The sequence below is a fragment of the Ruditapes philippinarum genome, unplaced genomic scaffold, assembly GCF_026571515.1.
Source record: "Ruditapes philippinarum isolate M1 unplaced genomic scaffold, ASM2657151v2 ctg75_1_1_1_1, whole genome shotgun sequence".
Classification (NCBI taxonomy): Eukaryota; Metazoa; Mollusca; class Bivalvia; order Venerida; family Veneridae; genus Ruditapes; species Ruditapes philippinarum.
Window position 1 is genome coordinate 346,739 of NW_026859947.1, and position 26,538 is coordinate 373,276.

Consider the following 26,538-nt stretch of genomic DNA (forward strand, 5'->3'; position numbering starts at 1 on the left):
ACATTATGCATTAAAATAGGAACATATATTTAAACATGGCACTTTTCCAAACTGCGGTTTTGCTATTGCATTATTTACAAGAATAAAAACATGGCAGATAGTTTATTTGTTTACTGATAAGAAGAAGTATCAATTTCGGTGCAGTAGAGACTGTCAATAAATGTTGGCAGGGAATGAGGAACACACAGCAAATAAATTCAACACTCCAGCATTAATATCCCTAGCAATTTATCCCTGGCAAAAATCAATGTAATTATGCCTGTAAACTTGATACTGTCTCAAACTTTGTCATTAATTTACTTCTGTCTATAGAAGTTCGGAGAGAACTTTTGAGACAAATTTTAGTGTTTGTTCTGGTGTCATAAATGCTTGATATTACACTTCCACAGACAGCAGAATTGCTGACACATAAAAAAAACAACAAGCCTATCCCTTCATGGAAGTTCCATGAAAAATGGCCAAAATGTTTTTGTCTGCTGCTTATCTGAATAACTGCAATGGAGTTATTTTCTTGTTCTTTGCATTAATTTTGTTTGTTTGGTTTAGTTTTGTGGTGATTTTAACACATTTTTGGTCCTATATTGGCAGGCGGTCAACCTAACCTGCTTTCCCGGCTACATTTTTAAACCAAGTAATTACCAATTTCTTCACAAGTGACAGACTACTTATCCCACATGATTTGTGATTCTGTAATAAGAGACAAATGACCATTAGACTCAATGTCCGAGTGAGATCAATTGTCACTGAGAAATAGCTCCTTGCCAGAGGATTGAACCTGTTCGTTTGTTTGTTTGTTTCATTTTACGCCTTTTCCCAACAGTATTTCAGTCATATAGGCGGGTAGTTTCCTAACCATTGTTCCTGGTGAGTTACACCAGTACTAGACTACCTTCCTCCGCCCTCAACTACCAAAGCATCTCCCGAGGATCAAATCCATGCCAGAGAGGTTACTGGATTAAAAGTCATTGACTCTAACCCCTCGACCACAGAGACGGTTGATTGAACCTCTTTGAATGTTCTTTCTATTGAGATAAGTGGGCAGACAAGAATTTATGTAATGATTCCAAAAGTGTGCTAAGAAGAATACTTTATTTTAAAACTACTTCCAGCACCTTATCTCAGTGGAACAAATTAAAGTGAAACCTCAGTCATGATGTTATGGACATGAAAATAATCCCATAATCTGATGAGCAACATAGCTTAAACAAGTGATGGAAAATGTACATAATTCCCAATAGAGACAGATTTCATCGTGTACGAAAATAATAACCTTGGCACAAAACAGACAAACAACTTGATAACATGCCATTAGCGTACATCAATTTATTATTTAGTGTTAGATTCCCATTATAGACCAAAACAGGCAAATAATTCTGACAATTTTAGTGAGTAACGGTAATAATGTACCATTCTGCTATGAGCATTCAGACCAGAACGAGAAAACAAGAAATAATATTTTTATGCACAGTTCATGATTGGATATTGTGAACTCAGATGAAATATGGTTTTAAGAAATGAATAATGATGCAAAATCATATTTAATAGGATATCTGCATTTTTTCCAGACATGTCTATAAATCTGACTTCTTTCTATGACCTTGACTTATGCATTATGAATGGGTTGTAATCTAAATGCACTGCCTCAGAAGCATTAAAGCACAGACATGTAAGTCATTATAATTTGTGACTAAAAAAAATACACCCATAGCTAGATTAACATGAGCATTGACTTCTTTTTGTAACTTTCATGACCTTGACCTTTGCAAGGGTCATCAGTAAAGCAAACTGAAGATGAATGTTCAATGCTCAGAAAAAAAGAGACATTTTGTTGCTTTTTAATCATCTATTATATTATTTCAGCATTTGCTACAACATATTAGGTCATCTCTGTCACTAATGGAATTTCAAAATTCCTATACATTTTTATCCTATACATCACACATGACAAAAACCAGACTATTTACATGCAGAAACACATGGCTTTTATCAGGCTATGTCAAATGCGATCCAGTTACATTCTAACCCCCATACAAGTTTATTGTATTCCATTCTATCACCACAATAATACTTCTCCCTCAGACTACCTATTGATTTTTGTTCTAGTCAGATTGCCGTTGTTCAATAATTCAGATGAAAACATCAGCACACCGGCTTATCCCAGTACATTTTGCAGCCATGCTTATATAGATTAATTACGTCTTACGACAATTTGAGACGAAAATAATGATGTAATAACCCAAAGTCTCCTAAATGCCCTATTATTGACTTGCCAATTACATAATCGCCAATTCTGAATAATTTACATGATCGCAGCATATATTGGTTTTCAAGTCCTATTTCATTTTACTCAAAAATACAAAATTCAGACATATGCCTCCAATATTATTCCGACCTAAATAATATCCAGTTTCATAAGGAACCAGATTAAGGTTCATTTCGGGATTTTTAGCAATGTTCTTAAAATTATAAATAAAATAGCCAAAATGTTATTTCAACAACTTACTATCTCAGAAGAAACAAAATTTAGATTCTGTGCTTTAAATAAATAGCAATTAAGAAACAAATGTCTCTTTCATTCAATAATTTTTTTTAGCATTTTTTTTAATTTCATTGTATTTTCATTCCCATAAAAACATGCAATACCACCTGTATACACAAAACTCTAAGCACCCCATTGACAGACAAACCTAATTTTACATTTTATAAATAAACAAAGACATACTCTTGCACGTGCATCTACTGTAGCTCCATTTCTGAGGAGGATTCTAATAATGTCAGTTTGTTGTGCTCGTGCAGCCAGATGTAGCGATGTCTCACCACGGACTGTTGGGTAGTCGGGATTTGCTCCATGTTGTATCAGATAAATGACGATGTTCATATGTCCCATGAAGGAAGCAACGTGTAGTGGTGACAAACCAGACTGTAATTATGTAACAATAGCGTATGATCAAAACTTTGGTGCAATAAACTTTTTCCCCATTATTCTCATCCACAAATGAATTTATAATTTGTTGTAAAATTATTTGCAAGCAAAATATATATAAACTGCTCTGTTCTTTACTACAGGCCTTTTCGAAGCAAATTATATATTTGGTTATCTATTAGATATTGAATACTTCCATAAAATTCATTAAAATAATGCAACATGTTTGGATTCAAAATACAAGTAAAACAATGAATTGCGTTAGTCTTAGCCCAAATTTTTGTCTTGAAAAAGCCTTAAATTTTAAATTTCTAACTGTCTATTTCGCATAAACTGCCCTCAATAACATTAATTTAACCATCACATCTACCTGTAAAAACATCACCCATGCTTTTGAAAAGTGGGTCAATGACGAAGTCACGACAGTCACTCCTACATTGCTCCTTTTGAGCTGATTAAGTTGTTTAATTATTTCTTATTAGTGTGTAACTATTACTTGTACCTAAATTTCATATGATGGCATACGTTTATCATTAACACAATGTAAAAACGGTCCCGGAAATAGTTTTAAAATTCCCACGATCGAATGTTACTATAGTACGGCTATTATATATAGTTACCTCTGTAGTAGCCTCAATGGAGGCTCCGTATTTGAGGAGAAGCTCCACCACCTTGATTCTGTTCTTCTTACATGCAATATGTAGTGGTGTGAAGCCATTCTGTTAACATAGAAAAACTTTATACAGTATTTGTTGTCAGTTTTACAAAGTGAACACATTCCCAATCATTCTTCATCTACCTTGATGAAAGCAGGCTTGAAATATTCAAGCAGCCTTGTTAATACTGAAACTATTCTCAATTAACAAAGGCTTATTAATTATTAAGGGAAATTATATGTCTAGACAAACAAAATAGTCTTTCAGAAAGAAAAATGTCTGTGGCAAAACAGGCCTATCATCATGTCTGTGGCAAAACAGGCCTATCATCATGTCTGTGGCAAAACAGGCCTATCATCATGTCTGTGGCAAAACAGGCCTATCTCTAAATTAAGGATTTAAATTAATATGATGCCTATGTAGCTTTGTTTAGATTGATAATGCAGGCATGCACAAATAACAATGAATTTTAAGTTCATTGTATTATAGGGAGTATTGTGAAATTCACATCATTTTATAATATAATTCATAAGCTCATTTTTTAACATTTTCCCTAAAAACTGGTTAAAACATGATGTAAGAACTTACGAGGGCTCGGCTGTTGGGATCACATTTCCTGTCAAGGAGCAGTTTAGCCGTGTTAACATTACCACAGTGGGCAGCCACGTGCAGCGGTGTCAGGTAGTCCATTGTAACATCATCCACTGAGGCCTTGTGGTACAGTAGGAGTCGTGCACAGTCAACATGGTCTCCCTGGGCAGCCATGTGCAGGGGGGTCAAACCATTCTGTAATATTAAGAAAATCTGATAAAGGAATGTGTTAAAACAGTAGTAATGAAAAATCTTATGAGATCTGTGGGTCTTGATTGTGGTGTAAGTGTAAATGCTGTTGTACTTATATATGGAACAAACAAGAATGTAAGTTCTTGATATTGATAACATTTGTAACAAAACAATTATTCAGTATGTTATTATCTTGACTACTTTTTTTATTTATTTTGATTGGGTTTTATGTTGCACAAACACAGTATAAGTTATAAGGCAACTTTCCAGCTTTTTGGTGGAGAAAGACCTCAGCTGCCCCTCTCTGTATTATTTCAGGCACAAACGGACACCTGAGTAGAACCACCGATGTTCCGTAAGCTAGCTGGATAGCATGAAAGAATCTGTAGATGCTTGGGTGGGATAAACCTACAGTGGTGAGAGGCAAGTGGTTGAAGTCAATGACCTTAACCAATTGGCCAGGGATGCCTAACTATGACTATATCGTGCTGCTTTAAAGGTAAGCAAATACAGTATAAGGACTCTTAAGCAAGACCCTATTAAGAATACATAAGAAAAAAATGTCTGAATTTACAAAAGAATTTAAAGAAAAAAAAACAACAGATTATACAAAGTAAAACAAGGGTAAATATAAAACAAAGTAAGAACAGTTATGTCTATAATCTATATACCTTAGTTTTAGCCTGGTAAGGTGCACCTCTGATAAGCAGAGTATCTACCACATTCTCATGACCACTTCTAGCAGCACAGTGAAGGGGGGTCAGTCCATCCTAAAATATCAAACATCATATCTTATTGTCACATGTTATATAATAATAGTGGTTTAAGAAAACAATGAAATTTTTCCTATTCATAAATACCCACATTTCATGAAAATGTTACAACCAAAATAACACAACGATTTACATGTATATGACTATTAAATAAATCAATGTTATTATAAACTGTATTGACACTAGTGGCCTGACATCCTGAAAGTTGCTGCCCTAAAATATCAGCCTAATTTTGAGCTAGATAAAGATAAATAAGGATTTTACAATTTCATGAAATCAGCCAGTCTCAATTCATTAAAAAACAAAGTGTTCAAATTTACATTACATGTTTCCCCATTATTTCACATGGTCTTAGCTTCTACACTTAGTAGGTAACCCACACCTCAACATGATGAGAAAGTTGAATCAGCAAATTCAAGAGTGAATAAGTCACTATTATTTTGGATAAAAATGTTCTTTCACAAGTGTTCCAAGATCTTTGTCATCATTATTTCACTGGTTTATATATATACTTAACTTAATTCTCCAATTCTAGGGATGTAAACAAACATATGAAGATTTGAATGTTCCGATATGATTCTGAACATTTGAACGCTTTTCATTACACAGTGTAATGCTTACCCTTGTTTTTTCATCTATAGTTGCTTTGTTGTCTAGCAACAGGATGATCATGTTATTCTTGCCCCATCTTCCAGCAACGTGTAGGGGAGTAATGTTGTTCTATAAATAGAAATCATCGTAAGTTTCAAGGTCAAGATTACTGGAATCATTGACAAACAGAATGCTTTCAGAAAAATATTTTAAATAAACAACTATAAAATAAACAAAAAGAACATTTATATTCATTTTTCTCTTTGTTGTTTACATGACTACAATGTGACATTTATCTTTCCGTCTTTAATTTTTCAATACATTTTCAAACATTATCCATTAGTTTGTATGGAATATGGTAACAAATAGCTGAAAATTTTTCTTATTGGCACATTTACTGGCTAAATCTTATCCTAAGTCCCTAGCCCACCTAAATTTATGAAATAGACTTGGCTTCCTTTGAATTTGGAACTGTCCATAATTTGTTTAAGGGGTTTATGTTACAAAATTGTAATTGAACAGTCAACAGGATAGGGACTGTTCAGAAAGAACAGATGTACTAGTACAACCTGTTCAAGCACTATACTTGTGGCATATGAAAGTCATAACTGCCGATATCAGACTAAGGGACAAATTCAGCTTTACAAACACCAATGGAACAGCTTCTTTAATCTTAAATCCGTGTCACTCCAATAAATCTATAGCTGACACTGATCTAAACATTGTATTTTTTATTATAAACAGAGGCCATATTTTATATGTACTACTACAGTATATATGTCTGTATTGGCTGCCAGGGTAACTGTTTCCTTGTGATTTACATTACTGTTATTGTTACGATAAAAAACAAGGATTTGATTAGCTGCCAGTACATTGTCTTCTTTATTCCACTGGCAAATAAATGTTCCCAGGTTTATGTCACATGGTGATGTAAACATTGAAATATACTGTCGTTAACCTATTTAACATGTTCTTCATTAAATTACGTAAAGGATTTATCCTAACTCCCAACTGACAATTGAAAGGTGTCGCTTATGGGGGAGTAGACGCCTAATGGTTAAGATGTCTGCCTCTCAAACCAGGGATCATGGGTTCTACTCCTACTTGATCACATTCACGACACCAGTACTTGTTGGTTCCAGGAAGCGGACTGGGGAGTGGTATATAAGTTGCAAGAACTTGTTTAGCAACTGAGCTTAAGTAAATATGTTTAAACTAATTGATAAATACTAATACTAAAAAGATACATAACTTAAGCAGTCCAAGGGCTTGATGTATAGGTACTGTCAAATCTCTGAACTGTTGTCATTGATAAGTTAATTCCTGCAGCCAGTGTTAAATTAAATGCTAAAATTACCTTGGCTCTGAAGTTGACATCTGCTCCCCTCTGAATGAGCAGGGTACCAACATTAACATTTCCATAATGGGAGGCTATGTGAAGAGGTGTGAAACCACTCTGAAATGGGAACCAGCATATAAATATTTTTTTTCCATACAATTCAAATATGAACAAATTCATTACGGAATTAGTTTTATTTTATGAATGTTCATAATTGAGCTGCGTCATGACAAAACCAACATAATGGGTTTGCGACCAGCATGGATCCAGACCAGCCTGCGCATCCGCGCAGTCTGATCAGGATCCATGCTGTTCGCTTACCAACTCTATTACATGTAGAGAAACTGATAGCGAAACGCATGGATCCTGATCAGACTGCGAAGGCTGGTCTGGATCCATGCTGGTCACAAACCCACTATGTTGGTTTTTGTCGTGACGCGGCTCATATGTTTTAAATATTTAAGTATTGTATAGTGCGGTGCGGTCTAAATTAGCATCTGTTGTAATCTAAAGCTACCACTACTGAAAAGATTTCCTTTACATTTTTTTGGACACAAGGTGTGATAGTTATTACAATAATACATATGTTTTTGATATACTATGTGCGGCACAACAAAAGCCTAGGAATAGAATGAGAAACTGAAACATAAACTACGGTTTAATCAAAATGTGATATAATATCATAAATCTACTCAGGTGTTTTCAATAGATTTACTATCTACATGATAAAAACAAATTACAGGTAATTTTGTATCCTCAGATTCACTATAAGCTACAAAAACATGATATTCTATCTAACAACATTTGTCCTAAAAAATGCATTCCAAAGTTAAGATTATTGTTTTGAAGTACAATAGAAAACAGTTTGCAGTAAAAAAAACTGCTAAAAGGGTAAAAAAGCATTTTCATGCAAAAAAAAGAAGCAATATTCACAAAGTTTTTCTCCATTTTTTTTCTCAAATAAAACGGTACATATGCATGCATTTATTTTAATATCAATCCAGGGAAGAAGAAATGAGATTTATTAAAAGGAACAGTTACAGAAGTACCAATATTTCCATCACAACTTTATATATATAAGAATTGAGTGTAAATCTAAAAGAATCTTACAATGTCTCTTGGTATAGATAAGAATTTGTGAATATCCAATTCATTAGCTCAGTGGTAACTGTCTACAATGTTTACTTTTCAAAGTGATAACGAGAGTCCCAGAGTCTAATATTCCCGCCTAAATTACAGCAGCCCATTATTCTTGCATATTACATAATTATAACCCCTTTGACTTTAGACAACATTTCTTTTTTTACCAGTACTGACTTCTTATTAGTAAGAAATCCTTAAATTTCTCCACACAAATCACTTGAAATTGGAATATTTCGCTAAATACTCTACAGACTTTTACTTATTTACTAAATAGTCCAAAGAAATATAGTGACCATGACTGTATAAAATATATACCAGTATCAAATGCATACCGGTATTCAATGCATACCAGTAATCAATGCATATTGGTATTCAAACTTTAAACAGGCCTCAAATTAAAGCTGACTATTTTTTGAAATCTAGTTTGGCTTTTAGACTCAATATCTTATTATTACATTCAGAACAAAGGCATCAATGCAAGTTATATACTGTCAGACTTCAAAATGCTGAAAAAATGTGATAAACCCTTGAAATATTTGGAAAACTATCACATGGAAATTATTTACAAAGGTGGAAATGAACAAGTGCTACCTTTTAGCCTTGAAGTATTATAGACACTGATAGCTGAAACAAAGTTACAATAACCTGGTGCAAAAAACCAATGTAAAATAAAAAGCATATAAAAACAGATTATGAAATGAAAAAAGAACAACAAAATATATATATGTATAAGGTCAGTAAAAAAATATGCTAAAGGTGAAGGTCACAACAAGTTTCAAGGTCACAAATATTACAAACCTTAGTTGTGTCATTAACAAGTCCTGCACCCTGAAGAAAGCAACAAGCAGCAATTTAAACCAGGGCAGGGGGGATAACTCTCTAATAGGGAGTTGGGGGGCCATTCAGAATTTAGTTTATTACAACATTAACACTTAACCTGCTGAATTTCTTACATAAACATTTCGAGTTTCTATTTTTAGAACTGTCCATAATCAATTTGCAGTATCAAGATAAAAATTTAAACACATACTCATAGTAAAGAGCCTGGCCTGGTTCTATAATGGCAAATATATTCTTTCTATGTTTTTTGGTTGGGTTTTACATCACACCACACCAGTATAGGCTATATGGCCACTTTCCAGCTTTACTAGTGGAGGAGGACCATTAAGGTGCCCATCTGTGCATTTTTTCAGGTACTAACAGGCACCCGATATATATTCTTTCTTTGTTTTTTGGTTGGGTTCTACATCGCACCAACACAGTATAGGTCGTATGGCAACCTTCCACCTTTACTTGGAGGAGGAAGACCTAAGGTGCCGTTCTAGGCATTATTTCAGACAGCAGCTGGCACCTGAGTAGAACCACCGACGTTCTGTATGCTAACTGGATAGCTTCCTCACATAAATGTATACAAAGTCCCTATTGGGATTCCAACCCGCAGCTGTGAGGGAAAGTAGTTTGAAGTCAACAACCATAACCACTTGGCCACAAACTACATCACGAATAAAATATTCATATACCAAGTATGCTTGCATTACTAAGTGGCAAAGGCTAATCCTTTTTCAATTTCAGCAAGGTAAAGGTTAATTAAAATCATTGAAAAAAAAATAAAAGAAGCAAAATTTATTATAAATATATTTTGGTTATTATTATTCTGTATGGATAAATATCTTAATATGTTAATAAGCTGCGCTGCCTGCACCATCATTAGTTATAAATAAATCTAGCAATGTGAAAATGTATGACAAAAATGAACAAATAAATTGTAAAATGTATTTTACAAAAGAATTTTCAACAAAACTTTTAATCGCCCCATCACCCAATCTGTCAGGTGCAATATAACATTTATTGTACCCAGCGTTAACCATGGTCTGATGCAAATATAATTTACTTCTTTGCAGGTTCTCCTATTAGAAATAAAATTTACTTGGAACGAGTCTGTTTATTGATTTTCATGTTTTAAAACCAGACTGTATTGATTTTGGTGGACTTCTTACTAATCTCCCATACTTTCTATGAAAAACATTGCATTCATTTCAATGAACAAAAAAAATCAGTAGTTAAAATACAATCATTACTCATTCACCAACTTAACATTGGTAGCGGATGTAGTAAAACTGCCATTAAAAAAAACTTCAACAGAAATATTATTTTCGCCCTCTTTATGTTGGGGAGAACTCAATTAAATATGATATACACACTCTAGCAGAAACCTGTACGAGCTTATATAACAGATAATCAGAGGTGATAACCTTAAGAGCTTACTGACAAGATATATATATATATTTTAAGATGTAGGTCATGATTACACAGTTTTAAAATAAATATCTTCCATTCTGATGAATCAGACGCTAGGTTGGAGTAGGAAATTTTTTACGGTGAATGATAAAACAGAGGCTGTGAGCTGTTGTTTTTCTCTAAGCTTCTGTAAAGAATTTACCTGAAGATTCTATAGATTATGTAGTCGAAACACTATGGAATGATTTCTGAGAAATAGTAATGCTTGCTCAATCTTTTATCCTATTTTATTTATAAATAATGGGCTTGTCCTGCTGTACATCATTAATTGGTTTGTTTTGTTTTTATTTTAAAATCATTCAACACTGAAATGGTCAATATGGCAACTCTCCAGCTTTAATGGTTGTGGCAGAACTCTGGTGCCTTTTGAACATTATTTCCGGTACAAGCTGGCACCTGAGTATAACCAACAATCTTCTTGTTAGTTTGATTTTTAGTGTCAAAATACTACAAGCACAAAGCACAACCATAAATAGTGTCTTGTTAAGACTGTATGATTGTAAATTGTGCCGGCTGCCTTGGTTCTTATATTATACTGATAGCTACTAGGCCCTTCAGTATTGATTCAAACCTCAGAAAGTTATGCTAGGAAAACATGATAGGTATAAAAAGCATTCTTTTGTGTAATTAAGAATCTTATTACTAGTTTATTACGAATTTGTCATTACTTTTTCTGTTTCTATTACCTAAGCTTTTCATAATTGTAGTATTTTTGTCTACCCACTGTGTTAAGTAGGCTTAATCTACCACCTTTTCTCAAGATAACTTATTCTGTTGTTTTTTATAAATAAAACACAAATTTACTAATTTTAGATGAATTTTCCTCATGGTCTTTATCTCCCAATAAAATCTAAGTAAACAATGTATCATGGCTATTGTCATTTCTGATCATTCATCATTTTTTATGAATTTCAAACTGCTATTTATAGAAGAAGAAAAAACAACAACAAAAACAAACATGTGAGCATGTAATGATACTGTTCAACAAATGTTTAAACAAGAGCCAATACAATGTAAGGGAGCGTGACTCAGACCACTAGAGACTGTATTGATTCCTCGGAATGCTGACTCAATCAAGCAAGCAGAGAGAACAAATTCCAATAATTTAACCAACTTATTTCAATCAAGTCTGCCTCTTCATTCTTTCACTGTGGACCGATTTGGGTGGGCAAGAAATCAATGGTCTACTGTGACGGCTATTATCTGCCATTCTGATTCATACTGCAAACATAATCTGCAGCCTGGGACTCCAGAGAAATGTTCCTTAATAATGCATAAATGCGCAATTCATAAATGCGCCATCGATCAATGCACAATCAATGAAACATGATGCCAAAAATGAACAAGAGAATGTTGCTTTAAATACCCTGTTATTAAGATTTAGTGTCAAAACAGAATCAAGAATTTGTATTAAAAGAATTTCTGTGAAGCTCTCTTAAAATGAGATTCTAAGCAAAGTTGTAAAATAAAAATGTATTATATGATATCAGATATTCAATAAACAATGAAGAAAATTACCTTGGTTTCAAGGTCAACTGAGTTTTGTTCATTCTGTAGTAATAAAGCTGCAGACTTGGTGTCATCTTTCTTGGCAGCAATGTGGAGCGCTGGGAGTCGAACCTTGCCCTTTGTGTCATGTTCTAGCAGTACGGCTACCACTCTCTCGTGTCCTTGTTGTAAGGCAACGGCCAGGGGAGTGAATCCATCCTAAAATTATAAATATATGAAATTATAAAATAAATTTGCATGACTCTCAATCAACAGTCTTTTGTTTGAACTATTGGACTTTTAAAGTCAACATACATGTATGAAGAATTTCTTTATCATTTATTCTAATGGTAAGAATGATATGTAATATTTTTTTTACAGAAAAAATGAAATCTATGCATGTTTATTATTAATGTTTTATATAACTGTCAATAAATCATTATCATTTATTTAGACTATTTTACAGATTGGAGATTGGCTTGGAGTTTTGTCTTTTAGATTATAATATAACCAATAAATTCAATGCATATTTAAACATCTGGAATTACATATAACTATAAACATAACAAAATAATAATAAATTGTTTATAATCTGTATGTCAAAAGGAAAGGATTATATAAATTTCCTACATGTTCTGAAAAAGCCAGAGTTTTATTACTAGCACTAAGTAATATACTCGATATAATTAAAACTATATAGGCACCTTATCACCCACAAATCACCACCAATGGTATATAATAATAGCAATCTACAATATATGGCTACATGAAATATGAAATAAATAAATACTGAATACAATAAATTTCATATTGTACAATTTTCTATCATAAAATTTAATGAATGAAATAACTTTAAATGAAGCTTCTAGCAAAGTGTTGAAATATAAAAGCTATAAGTTATCCTTATCAAAGGCAAGCTTATATAACATTATATATTTTCAATTTTTCAAACACATTCAAATTTTACCATGATCAAGTCCTTTTTGTTACAGAGGATGCAATCTTAAGAAAACCTCCTACTTATTCATCACACTTATTGTTTTTTTTGCAATTTTTGTGGGGTTGAATTAAAGTCACATGTCTGCTGTGATATTTAGACAGCATTCCAGCTTTACTAATTGAGGAAGACTTTCAGTTCACTTTACAGAATCAATGCAGGTCCAAACAGACATCTGAGTAGAACCACTGACCTTCTCTTAGCTGGCCCTTATAGCTTTCTCACATACAAGAGTTCAATGTCCCATGTAAAGGGTTTATACAAAACAGCCGTGAGTGGCAAGGTGGCAAGTGTTCCCAAATCAGCAATCTTTACCGATCTTAACCGATCTTTACCACTTTGCCACAAAAACTTCTATAGCAAATAAACATGTTGTAGTACGAACCACTATTTAAAGAGAAGATGAGCTCCTAAGCATTGAGAATCAGGCACTATATGAATAAATGAATATAAACTACTCTACAACACAAACAATCACGTTAATTAACTGAGAAACCTTCTAGAAATATTTTCTCAGAAACTTTGTGCCCACTATTTATCTCTCTATTTTCTTAGTGAAAAAAGATAGCAAAATATTAGTGCAAGATGAAAAATATACACACATTCTTAGAGAGCAGAAAATGCAGCAGTAACGCACATTACAAGCATAAAGAGAGAGAAAGCGAAAGAGAGGAATTATAAGACTAGGCACTACTTTTCCCAAATTGTTGGAACTATTTTTCCAGGCAGTTTATTACTATAACAAACAGGTTCACATAATGTTAGCACTAGCATTTTATTGCCGACTGTTATTTCTGTAGCAACTAATCTCTCCCCACCGTTTTTATTTCTCAAACAATTGTATAATGAAAGGTATTAATACATGCTTCTTATTTTTTCATATTAGATACTTCTGGCAAATTTGTATACATATTAAGATCACAAAGCAATCTATCAAATTCCTGTTCTTTTACTTAATATTCCACAAGTGTTTTATCTTTCCCTATGTATTAATTAATAACACAATCATTTTTTCATTCAGAAAAAAACAAAAGACTTCACTTATCAATCCCTTTGGGTCAAATAAAAGAAATGTTTTTTTAACTCCCCATTTGGCAAAAGTGAAAGGTGCATTCATCTTAACATTACCAAGCTAAATATTTTAAATAGACCTGTCAATATTTCAATCTGGACAAACCATTTACTTTTTGGGGAATTTGGAAAAATATATACTAACTGTATAGCAAAAAATTCAGACCATAATCAGACCACATGGATGTGCCTGCTTATTTTGATTGATTGGGTAGAATCAGATGTAATAAGAGTGTCTAACAAAATCAGTTGAAAGATGGCAAACTTCTACAAGCCTTTTAAACCATTCATTTCACAAAATTAATGGTTATAATCATTTTAGTAGCTTAGATAGGTCAACATTTTATAACAATTCTTTTTTTATTATTTCCTTTTAGTATCCATAGCTTTACAGAATTATATAATTGCCTTTTCCTTTTCAAGCAACATGCAACTATTCTATCTTTATAAAAAAAATATACTTTAATTAACATCTTTTAAAAATATACATTAAAGGTCTCAAATGTACTTAAGTTACTTATATAACTTAACGAAGCATGTATTTAATACATTTCTAATATACAATATATGTGAGAGGTTGTAGTGACCATGTACCTGGGATCCCGATGATATCTGACTCCTCCTTTTTTCTGCATACTCATTGTTATTTATTCCCTACAACACAAGCTTTATATACAAACAACATGCACACACAATCACTGCATGAGTGTCACAATTAATTGTCACACGTTTGAACATCAAATAAGGAATAATTAAGCACATTTTAGAGATAGTCATACAATGTTTTTTTGTTGTTTTTTTTCTCAGAATTTTGAATAGTTTACATTTTTTTTTTTAGAATAGCATTTTGTATTACCTTCGATGAAGGTAATTATGTTTTGAATTCCTTATTCAATATTTACTGTGTTTCAACAAATTCCAACAAATGTGCCAACAAATTAACCAAAGTATGAATGCAAATAATGTTAATCAAATCCAACTCAAACATAAAATTAACACACATTAATACAAAAAGTTAAACAGAGTCAAACAAAATTTCTATGAAATATGGTGGTGTCATTGATAAGTGCAGAAATAAATAATGTCTTGTTAAACCCTGAAACATCCAACAGATTTTAAAACCTTCGTAAGCAGTGCATGTATTTATTGGGCTGGCACTCTAGCACCTGACCATAGTTTACAATAATTTTTCAAAATCATGCTGTTCCATTTATTTTTTTTAAAAGAACCCTTGAAGGTCAACTGTCAAAATGACCACCAGGAAAATATATGAAAATATCAGCAAGAAATTTAAACTTCATGTTAATGAGAACAAATTTTAGCTTTACTTACGATTGATCAAATCCCAAATATTAATTCAGGGATTATCAATTCTTATGACTTTAAAAGTAAATGATTATCTAAGTATTAGATTAGCCCTTATTTTGAAACTATTTCTTTGTGTTTTGTTTGGTTTTTTGTCACATTGACATTATTAAGGTCATATGGCTACTTTCCAGCTTTAGTAGCAGAGGAAGACATCTGGTGCCCTATCCGTGCATTACTTCAGGCATCAGCTGGCACCTAAGTAGAACCACAGACCTTCCTAAGCTGGCTGGATAGTTTCCTAACATAAAAGAATCCAAAGCCCCTGGCAAGTGGAGCAAGTGGTTCAAAATCAGCGACCTTATTGTTCAGGTATTTCAATATCAAAACCCTAAAACTGAACAACTAAAAGAGAAGACCTGTCATCAAACAGTCTATATAATATCATTATATAATTTTACAATACCAGGAGAGGAGAAGGGGTGTAACACAGGCTACACAAGACATAAAAACTTAAAGTTATCAAACAAATAAAACCAGTATGATCATTAACGAAATAAGCCAAGACACATATATCACAAAAACCAAAGTGAAACAAGAACTAAGGAGTTATTTCATTTTCAAGAGTCACAAAACTGTAATTAAGTCACATTCTCAAAAGACCAACACGATTATTTAAGATCTGTGCATATCAAAGAAATTCATCATAATATTCAGTGAGTGGAAAGAAATATCAATACTTGTGAAGAGAAGAATAATTACGAAAATTCAATGAATCATGCAGGGCATATGATTAAAGTCAAGTGCCAAAAAGATGACAGCATTCACTCATCAAGGAAAGATTTATAATCTGAATTTCTTTGATATAAAACAGAACTTTATTTAAGTGCAAGATAAAAGTACAGATGTAGACTTACAACAGTGGAGAGACTCTGGCTAGCCCCATTAGCCAGAAGAAACTTCACTACATCAGAATGGCCCTCCTGAGCTGCCATATATAGTGGTGTGAAACCAGTCTGAAATCAAAAACATAAAAGATTTATCACATGTGTAATTTTATTATATCCTAGTTAGTCAATCATTATCTGATATCAATGTGAGAATAATTTGCTGAGAACAGATTTAATATTTACATCAAATCAGCCTAGAGCTGTAAAATTGATTCAACAATCTCAGTCTCAGAATATTTTTCTTTAAAGTACACAACCATTTTGAACGTTCAGCTTGATTACCCGTTACCTTCCAAATATATCATTACATAGACTTGTCCATGATCTTTCAATCTGGACAATACTATTCGTCATTTTTAGGGAAATCTTCATAATATTTTCTGACTGAACAGCAAACAGTCAATTCTAAGAATCGGCATGTGAAACCACCTGGTCAGATGGCTTAGATGTGTCGGCTGATCTTGGACTGCACTGGACAGACATGCAGAATCAGTTGTCGCTAGCAAGCTATTGGTTAAAATGTTTTCATCTTAAACTGAATGACAATGGCCTTACCCTGCGTCAAATCCACAACTGTTCATTGTTATATGACAGAATTTCTATATTAAAATTAAATTTAACCAGACAACAGTTTGGAGTCTGGTCACACTGTTTGCAAAATCAAGTTCAGTTTTTAAAGCCTATGAAATTATGCTCAAGATCTATGCATAAGTAAATCAATTACAACACATAGTGGAATAAATACACCCATCTGTTACATGTATCTGGTGACCTTACACTTACAAAAACATGATCTAGTTTTTGTTGTTGTTTTTTTTATTAATTGTTGGTTGCATAAAAATTCTCAATAAACATATCAGTTGCCATGTCAACTTGTTAATATTCATTACATTTCCTGCCTAATTGAATGATAGAAACAAGCATTTTCTTGATCTGGCAAACTACTCACTTTTCTATTTTCTCCCCCACTACTGATATAACACTTTCAACTAAACACCATAAATCTTTTAACTGAGGGGTGGAAAACCATTAAATCTTGGCCTAAGTCATTATCAACTATTTTATTCTAGCAGTGAATGCATTAAAAAGATGTTTATTCCAAGTGAGAAAATAGATATCTGATTGAACAGCAGTTTGTGGAGTAAGTGTTTAAAATAGAATTTTCTTCTAGTTTAACACTTGATTTATCATGGAGACAATACCTGATGTTTATCTTGTCCATCAATGTAGAACGTTTTTTTTTATGGTTCTGATAGGTATCATGGCTCTTTTATTTTGAAAACTATAATATGGTTGCCAAGAGGATAATTTTGGACCATTAATGGTTGCCAAGGTGATAATTCTAGGACTCTTAATGGTTGTAAAGTATAGATTATTTCAAGGTTGCTCAGCATGCATTCCATTGCACTTCAAGTAAATGTTATCTATAATGTACCATAGATATGAAACTTAAGAATAGGGGGACTCTTTAATAGGCATTAACCTGGCCAAAGGTCATGGTACTTTCAAGGGCCGTTTCCCATTTCCAGTTTGAATTTTAAGAATTTTTCAGAAAAGTAACATATTTACTTCTTAAATTTGTCAATAACTGTAAATTCAAAGAATTATCTCAATAAAAGGTCAAGAAATACAAATATGCACCTCCTAGTGTTGGCCTTGGGGCACAAAAAAGCTTGAAACTTAAAAATAGTATTGCATCTTTTTTCCTGGAAAATTCCTTGTGAAAAAGCCTCTGCCTACACAAAGGAATCATTTTTCCCCCAGATGAGGACAAAAACAACAAACATTCTGGGAGGTAAATATTGTTTGACCTACCTGAGCCTGTACATTGACCTTGGCACCGTTAGCAACGAGCATCTTGACAATATCTTCATGACCAGCTAGAGATGCAATGTGAAGTGCTGTGTTCCCTTTCTGGAAAAAAAACCAAACAAACTAAAATCAACTGCCATATATGACATGTAAATTCTATAAGTATATGTATACCATTTTTTAATAGTACTAAGCCCTACTGCAGTTTATTTCAAGCAACTGAGGGCCGGCAAAAATTCGACTTTGACTTACTTGTCTATTTTTATTTGAAGCATTTCTTAATTTGTCCAAATGATATATAATTTACAGTGTAAATTCTTGAAAATTACCGTACAGGCTGTGGGACAACCTGCACAATGCAGAAATGATAAATTATAATTGATTTTCAAAAGATTTCAATCAATTTCACATCTCTTAGTTTCATAAACTTTATTTTCTATCCTTGTACAATGTACTAGCCAGTGTTCAAAACTATCTGATATATTATTTTCATTTCTTTTGTGTACAGATACCTTATTTTCCAGCACTGGAACAATGTACAAGACCTAGTCAATGACCATTTGGTACACAATTTTCAAACAACAAACAATTCATGATAAGTAAGGACACTAACCTTTGTTGCTGCCTCAACACTTGCCCCACGTTTAAGCAGCTCTGTTACAATGTTAATATGGCCTTCCTTGGAGGCCAAATGTAGAGCATTCAACCCATTCTGAAATTATAAAACATGAGGGATTCACAGTACTTACATGAGATATTATCACAATATAAATATGAACTTAGAAAAGAATTCTAATACCTACGGACTTTCCATTCATACAACTTTTTTTATCATATCATATCATATCTTTGTAGCATCATACCTTATATCATACCTTATATCACAGGAGACAGACAATATGTGCCCCTTCATTTCTGCCTTAATTTTAGGCATATGTTGGCATTCAGTTGGAGGCAAAACCGTCAATGAAACATCTGTCACACTAGTCCAATGTATAAAACAATTACTTATAGTGGCATCTTTTGCATTGTGAGCTTTATTGTTCATTATCCTACCAATGCAAACCATGCAATAACATCTATGAGGTAAATTACAAGATTGACATCAGCTATTTTCCTTTACTTATTCCTATCAAAACCCTTTCATATCAATATTAATGAATCTTTAGCTCTATTCATAAAACTATGTCAGCGAACAAAAAATATTTTCAGTTATAAACCAGTCTTTTTTCAATGAAACAATTAACAACACACCTGAATTATTTTTAAACATAGATAATTGTTGCACTAATGGAAGCTCCCCAATATGTCTCTGACAATGTCAAATACGTAGCCTCACTGTGATAAATTTAGGAAAAATCTTTTTTTTAGCTTTGGTTACCTTGACCATGACTAAAAAGGCCAAAGTTCAGAAAAGTTAGAGATTTAATTAATAGGCACCAATATACCATATCAGAAGACCTTATAATGACAAATGAAAGTACAAAAGTAAAGAAGAATAAATCAACCAACTATCGGCTCCATTGATAAATTTCAAGGAGCATATTCCCATGGTGGACAGGAGAATAAGACCAGCAATTTCTACCATCCAAAAGAAAACCCTTTCCTTTTTTTTACAAGATGATTATGTATATTTTTTTTCCTCATAAAAGCCAACTTGGTGGTCAAATGAGCACTGTCAGCACAATATGTGGCTCCTGTTTTCATTTTGTTTCAGACCATGTTACTATGGAGATTGGTATAGAAAATACTTACAGGGTTACTTGTGTTAATGTCTGTACTACCATTCAGATACTCTAGCACCTCCGCCAGGTTGCCATCACGTGCCGCACGCAGAAAGCTGGTGTTTCCGTCAGTCTGAAAATATACGTTATCCAAGGATAGTATTGTGTACAATATGAAAATATAAATGTCAACAAATCTATTTGCTGTTCCTATGTTCGACCTGAATTCATACTTATATCAATAAATTCATGCTTTTCAGCATTTTAGTTGGGGTAGGGGAAAACGTAAAGGAGTCTATAAGTAGTATTTCAGCTTTGGGCTAGCATCTCTGGAACAGAATGACCTCCAGTATGAGCCAATTTGCTACTTTTGTCACCAGAAAGAACTAAATCAGCTAGGAGGAATTCAAGCTTGCATTAATGACCAGTGAATGTTAAATATGTACCACTTTTTAAAATCAAGTGTAGTGGCTTTTAATTTCTATAACTGTAACTCTGCAAAGCAACCCCCCCCCCCCCCCCCCATAACAAAAAAAGTTAAAAAAAATATTTCCAGAAACATGTGTACAGGAAAATTATATATATGCCTGGAAAAAGAAAATCAACAAAATTGATAAATACTTCAATGCTGAAAACCGCCATTAACTGCTGCCAATCAAAAACCACATTTATTAATATTTGCAAATGAACTTTAAAAATGCTGACCTATGAGAGCCTGTTGCGATAACATTTGCAATATTTCATAAGGCTTATCAGCCAAATATCTCAGATTGGGCTTATCAACAGGAAGTTAGGGTTAACAACCACTAAATCTTCTTCTACACATTTTCCATGCAATTCTATCCCTTCAAATGGCTTGTGGAACACACTTTATTCTGATTCCATGATACAATTTAGCTGTGATTAAGTGTGCTCTTGAAATCTCAAAGACTTGTAAGCTCTTTGAAACAAGTTTCAGGAATAACTTCTCTCAGTGGGAATTCATTTATCTGCTGGTATTATTTCTGTATTTCTGACTGGATGCATGCTCTACACCAGAACTCATTCAATTTGCCCTGGTATTAGATATCTAACAAATCGGCAATAAAATGATTCCTTCACTGATAAATTTAATAGAACAAAAAAAAATGTTTTGAAAGTTTATTCTGCATAAGCTTTTATGAATTAGACATTTTCAAGCAGAACATAATAATACTTTACTATCCAATCAAAATATATCTTATAAGAAAAAGATCTGAGTAAGTAACTTTTTGGGCACTAATACTTCTAAATCAAGAATAATCCCTTCGACTATGCATAATGGACAAGTCCTAACTTTGAAGTTGGAACCACCCATTGACAATTGTAGGGATTTCAAGATCAAAAAATGTAAGTATAGCAGCAGACAGTATAAGCTGACATGCATAAATGGCCATAGTGTGACTTTATAATATTATATTGATAGAATTAGGTTGCCTTAATTGAAGGCTGCTAGAAACTAATCTAATAGGAATACAGCCAGCCTCTTATTGATAGCATTGAATTCATTACATGAAAGAAAACATCATTTACGAAGACTTTTAAGTGTTTTCTGAAACAGCCTTTCCCTCCTCAATAAATACATTATCCTGAGGGACCGAAATCAATTTTTCTCACAGAATCAATGCTGGATTTTTCCAGAGGCAGATACATATTAATGAAAGCAAATATCTCAAGGTTGAAATGCTCGGACTACCAATTGTTACCAACTTTTCCTTTCAATATAACAACCAATATTATAGAGTTTGAGGTTAGATTGCATCAAGGTATACAGATAATGGCCTCTATATCGCGATCTATACTCTATGACAAAAGCATGTCATTTATAAATCTCCACTAGACTGTACTTAAAATAGTATTTACTTAAAATGGATAAAGTAGTACTATGGAAACACAACAGTGACTTCAATATAGCTCAAACTCATCACCTCTCAATTAAGAGACTGGCATCTTGGAAGCAAACAAGTCATGCATTGCTCTACTTTTTAAAACATCTCATCATCTGGCCAACACTTTTTTTTTATTATTATTCTCTCATCAAATGTCAAGGCCTTTTGAAAAACCAAAAGTAAGAAACATACATGATGTCTTAGAATACTGATATGTAGATTGTTTAATAGCAGCAATAAAAGAAGGATTCTGAATTTCCCATAAAGGTGTCTCATAATAAAGATGATGATGTTATCAAGTGAAGGAGACAGAAATATCACCTTGAAAGTGAAGTAAAAGTCACATTGTACCATTAATATCTTGGTACAATCTAAAGTCTCTACCACTACCTCCTAAAATAGTCTTTTATATATCACTTCCATCAGTAGATATTATAAATTTCAAGTTCACAATCAGGTTTGAAGCAATCTGACTGACAATCTGAGGCTGTACAAAGTTGACATTTTCTAAGTTGCAATACCTTCTCCACAATGATATAGATAATATAATTATATAGACCAATAAAAAAATTTAAGTTTTATTTGTTGAAGTTATGACATTATGACAACATAAGTCTTAAATGATAACCTTTTTTAAATACACATTAACTTGTATCGCCTTCACAAAAACATTATAAACTTCAAAATTTCAAAACTCTGCTTGAAAGTTTATTAAAACAAGAGCTGTCCGTAAGACAGCGCGCTCGACTTTTTTATTGCTTGCCAATAAAAAAAGTTTTTGCAGTAAAAGGCAATACAAGAATCTCTGTATTTTTAAAGTGAACAATGGCCATGAGCATTAAGATATTTAGTGAAGAATTATTTTACTGAATTGTGTGATACCCTTGAACACTGCAGCAAAGTTTGAAATGTTTAAGTCAAAAGAGGGCTGGTAAGAAAGAAAAAAAAACTGAGTTGAGCCTTAAATAAATTTAATAGTATTAAACCCACTTTGAGAGAATAAGGTATTTTACGTCACTCAGAACACCTTGGTAAATGACATAATAACATAATTTTTCAAGAAATCTATGCAAGGAAGCAGTATATTTTTGTACAATCAGCATAATATATAGATTTGACTTTGTATGTGAAAGTATTATAGTTACCTTATAATACAAGTAATAGATAAATTTTATCAAGCTTTTTTAGATGTTGTCAGTTGGTCACAAGTGGATCTCTTTCACACAGGCTGTGGGTGACTGGTTACTTTTCGTGGGTCCACTATGTAGATAATGCGTTGTAAACTGATATTTGAATTACATGAAGGAAGTTCAATTCATTATTTAATGTCATGCTAAATGTTCATGAAATCGTGACATTGAGTATATTTTTACCAATTGGGGCATTCTCCTGGACATGTTTGGGAATCATGATTGTAAACAAGTATTCCAACTTTCAAATTAATATCTCAAACAGTTCAGTCAAAAAGTGGACTGGTACTAAAAACTTAACCAAGATTCTAAGTCGATAAAAGGCCTTAATTTTTAAAACAAATCCTTGACAGAGTTACCTTCTCTTGCGTACAGATGGGGGTAATGATGTGAAATAGCATTAAAAGTTTCAAAGCAATATCTCAAAGGGTTAAGGCAATAAGTGGATTTTACCCATATTCAATGTATTTTCTAAGTCAAAAAGGGGCATAATTCTGTCAAAAACCTTGACAGAGTTATGTCCTCTTGTCTGTTGATGAAGGTCGTGATGGTAAACAAGTATGGTCAGTTTCAAAGCAATACCTCCAATGGTTTTGAAATAAAGTGAGGTGGTACAAAAAACTTAACCAAGCTCAATACACTTTCTAAGTCAAAAAAGGGCCATAATTCTGTCAAAAAACCTTGACAGAGTTATGTACTCTTGTCTGTAGATGGAGGTTATGATGGTGAACAAGTATGGTAAGTTTCAAAGCCATACTTGTAATACTTCTGAAATAAAGTGGGGTGGTACGAAAAACTTAACCAAGGTGTGACGCCAACGCCGACGCCGACGCCGACGCCGGGGCGAGTAGGATAGCTCCCCTTTTCATAGAAAAGTCGAGCTAAAAAACCCAACAGATTATTAGATGTTCCTTTCTTAACTGCAAATTGATAAAGTTTTTAGATTAAAACTTACATAGAGATACAAAATTCCATTTTTTTAACATGAAAACTTCAACTTCACGAGTTAACGTGTATACTTACCCAAGATATACGCCACTTCTTCTTTAAAGCTTTCATAATGAATGATGAATTTCAAGCAAACCGATAAAATTCCAAAATAAAACAAACAAAAATCACCACACAATTAAAACAATCCGTTCAAAATGAATTAAATATAGATTATAAATATATATATTAAGCAATCACATGTAGCTCATTCCGTAGAAAATTTCACACATATTTAACTTCCATCTCTGTGAACTACTGATTTGATTATGATCTGGTAATGAAGCAAATTAGCAGAATCTGGCAGGAATCTAAACACAGAGCAGAGCGTCCCAGCAAGGTGTTTGACCAAAGAGAACATGTGCACCAACAATTTCAACCAATTCATTCAAATCAAGCAGACCCTACTGAGAGCTCATGAGCACATGTTCCATAAAATGAATTAGGAGTTGACTCGAAACACACACGAAAAAAATAAACTGAGCAAGTAAGTATTAAAGGTAGCACACACTCTGAGCAAATGCCAGAATTTATATATAGCAGATTTTCCTACATTTCAAGCCTGAAGAATGCATTTATATTATATATCTTACCTGAGAAATACAAACAATTATCTAAGTGCCTTCAGTAGAAAACAAGGTTTTTTGTTTTTCTAAACCAAGGAGTACTGGTAACTTATAATTGATTTAGTTTATACAAATTTATTTTAGTTTGATTGTGTTGGAAGCTATAAGCTCATTGAAACACTCTCGAATCCATTCCTGGAATTAAACAGTACTAAGCAATGAATGTTAAGTTTCTTGCTCAAGGAAACTGACAGGGTTTGAACCCACACAGTCAACAATCCTGAGATTACTAGTACTACATGTACACCACCACTCATTTTATTTGATATTTTACTTTCAAACTCAATTACTCAAAGTAATTATTAATATATCAACTTCCCACTTTTGAACAGGCTCCTACAAAAAACTCTCTCTATATATACATTTTAATAAGCAATCTTGTTGAGATATCATTGTTCTTTACCTACATGCAAAGCCTCAAATATGTTACATAAATATTTTTAGTTAAATCAGGACTATTCCCCTCTATTCCTCACTAGTGAGTTAATTATGTTTCACCTATGACAGCATCCGAGGGAAAGCATTATACAGTCATAATAACCTGATTATTTGGTCTCCTATTGCTTTAATTAGCAGTTATTGATCATTGAAATCAACATACCTGCTAACACTTGCCAGGTCTGTTAATCAATCTAATTAATCCTTCATAAATCATGCAGTATTATGTTATTGATCTTTATGCTTTTGTAAGGAAAAAGACTGAGGTGCAGGTTTCATTTATCATTCACCTGAATATTTTATGAATTGGATAACAATTATGCCATTAATTGAAATTGGATCTGCTCACTTATAGTTAAAATTACTTCAATAACTATTCAGTTACAATTTCCTGACACAAGTATTTAACCAATCAGCCTCTTCCCTAACCTACTTCAGGTCAAGAACTCATGAGTAGTTCACAACAACTGAATGCAACCAATCAGAGATGTTCAGACTCAAGAACAAGACCCCTAGCTCCCAGGATCCCTGGTGACTCTGCCACTTAACATTATACTCAAAAAATTTAAGCAGCTGACACTGTGTATAGAGTTGAACTGACTGTATGGATGTAACAGGCTGCCCTGGCTCATAACACTGGTTGCAGTGCAGATTGCCCTGGCTCATCACACTGGTTGCAGTGCAGATTGCTCTGGCTCATCACACTGGTTGCAGTGCAGATTTCCCTGGCTCATCACACTTGTTGCAGTGCAGGTTGCCCTGGCTCATCACACTGGTTGCAGTGCAGGCTGCCCTGGCTTTATAACGGTTGCAGTTCAGAAAGTCATAATTGCCACATTTAGCATTTAGAGAGTCAACTCACCTGACAATCTTCATAAATCATTCAACAATATATTATTGATCTTTATAGATTGCAATGACTTTAACACTGATATGGTCTCATTAATAATAAAGAAATGCAGAAATTTGATCCTCAAGAAATAACTATCTCTAGGTAATCTAATTATATTGGTAAGGCCATTGGCACTTTTTAAAATTAGGGATGCATTTTACTGTAATTCTATACATTTGAACATAATGGTTATTCAGGGTTCAAGTCCTTTCTTTCAATACAATTGCTTTAAGTAAGACTGCAAATGGGACATTCAATGATGGCAGGCACAGCACTAAGTGATATGTACCATTTCTTTGTTACATAATTTAAATTACCCGAAACCAGTAGGAAACTGACCTTGTCTTTTGATGTGTTATTCCCACCTACATACTTTTGATTAATGGTCTATAATTCATTTCACAGTCAAACAGCAAAATATAACTTAGGAAACAGAAAGTCAAATTTACCTATTAAAGCAGAAAATTCATACAAAATGATCTGACCTAGTAATTAAAATGCAACTATATTAATCTTTTTAATGTTCCCCACCCACCTGGCATACACTTATTGACATTTGGTTCAAGCTATGAAAGGCTATTAATAGTAAAATTAATTCCCATGTTCCTGAACATTCCACCTTTAAGATTCAAGCCCAAAGCAGTT

The 26,538-nt window shown here is 33.2% G+C and overlaps 1 protein-coding gene across 50 annotated transcripts in view; it reads right to left on the minus strand.

Annotated features, from left to right (window-relative positions):
* The window catches only part of LOC132758373 (ankyrin-2-like), a 209,003-nt gene that overhangs the window by 148,044 nt on the left and 34,421 nt on the right, over nucleotides 1–26,538 (minus strand). For 42 of the 50 annotated variants that reach the window (XM_060750020.1, XM_060750018.1, XM_060750000.1 and 39 more), the window contains exons 2-14: nucleotides 19,885–19,986; nucleotides 18,743–18,841; nucleotides 18,133–18,231; nucleotides 16,285–16,383; nucleotides 14,657–14,716; nucleotides 12,025–12,213; nucleotides 9,007–9,036; nucleotides 7,084–7,182; nucleotides 5,757–5,855; nucleotides 5,034–5,132; nucleotides 4,168–4,365; nucleotides 3,544–3,642; nucleotides 2,723–2,920 (exon numbers count right to left, since the gene is read on the minus strand). In XM_060750020.1, the coding sequence (XP_060606003.1) occupies nucleotides 2,723–2,920; nucleotides 3,544–3,642; nucleotides 4,168–4,365; nucleotides 5,034–5,132; nucleotides 5,757–5,855; nucleotides 7,084–7,182; nucleotides 9,007–9,036; nucleotides 12,025–12,213; nucleotides 14,657–14,716; nucleotides 16,285–16,383; nucleotides 18,133–18,231; nucleotides 18,743–18,841; nucleotides 19,885–19,986 (1,470 nt within the window). Of the gene's footprint in view, nucleotides 1–2,722; nucleotides 2,921–3,543; nucleotides 3,643–4,167; nucleotides 4,366–5,033; nucleotides 5,133–5,756; nucleotides 5,856–7,083; nucleotides 7,183–9,006; nucleotides 9,037–12,024; nucleotides 12,214–14,656; nucleotides 14,717–16,284; nucleotides 16,384–18,132; nucleotides 18,232–18,742; nucleotides 18,842–19,884; nucleotides 19,987–23,973; nucleotides 24,464–26,538 lie in introns of those variants that run through there. The other 8 variants (XM_060750051.1, XM_060750050.1, XM_060750048.1 and 5 more) reach the window with 4 other exon arrangements.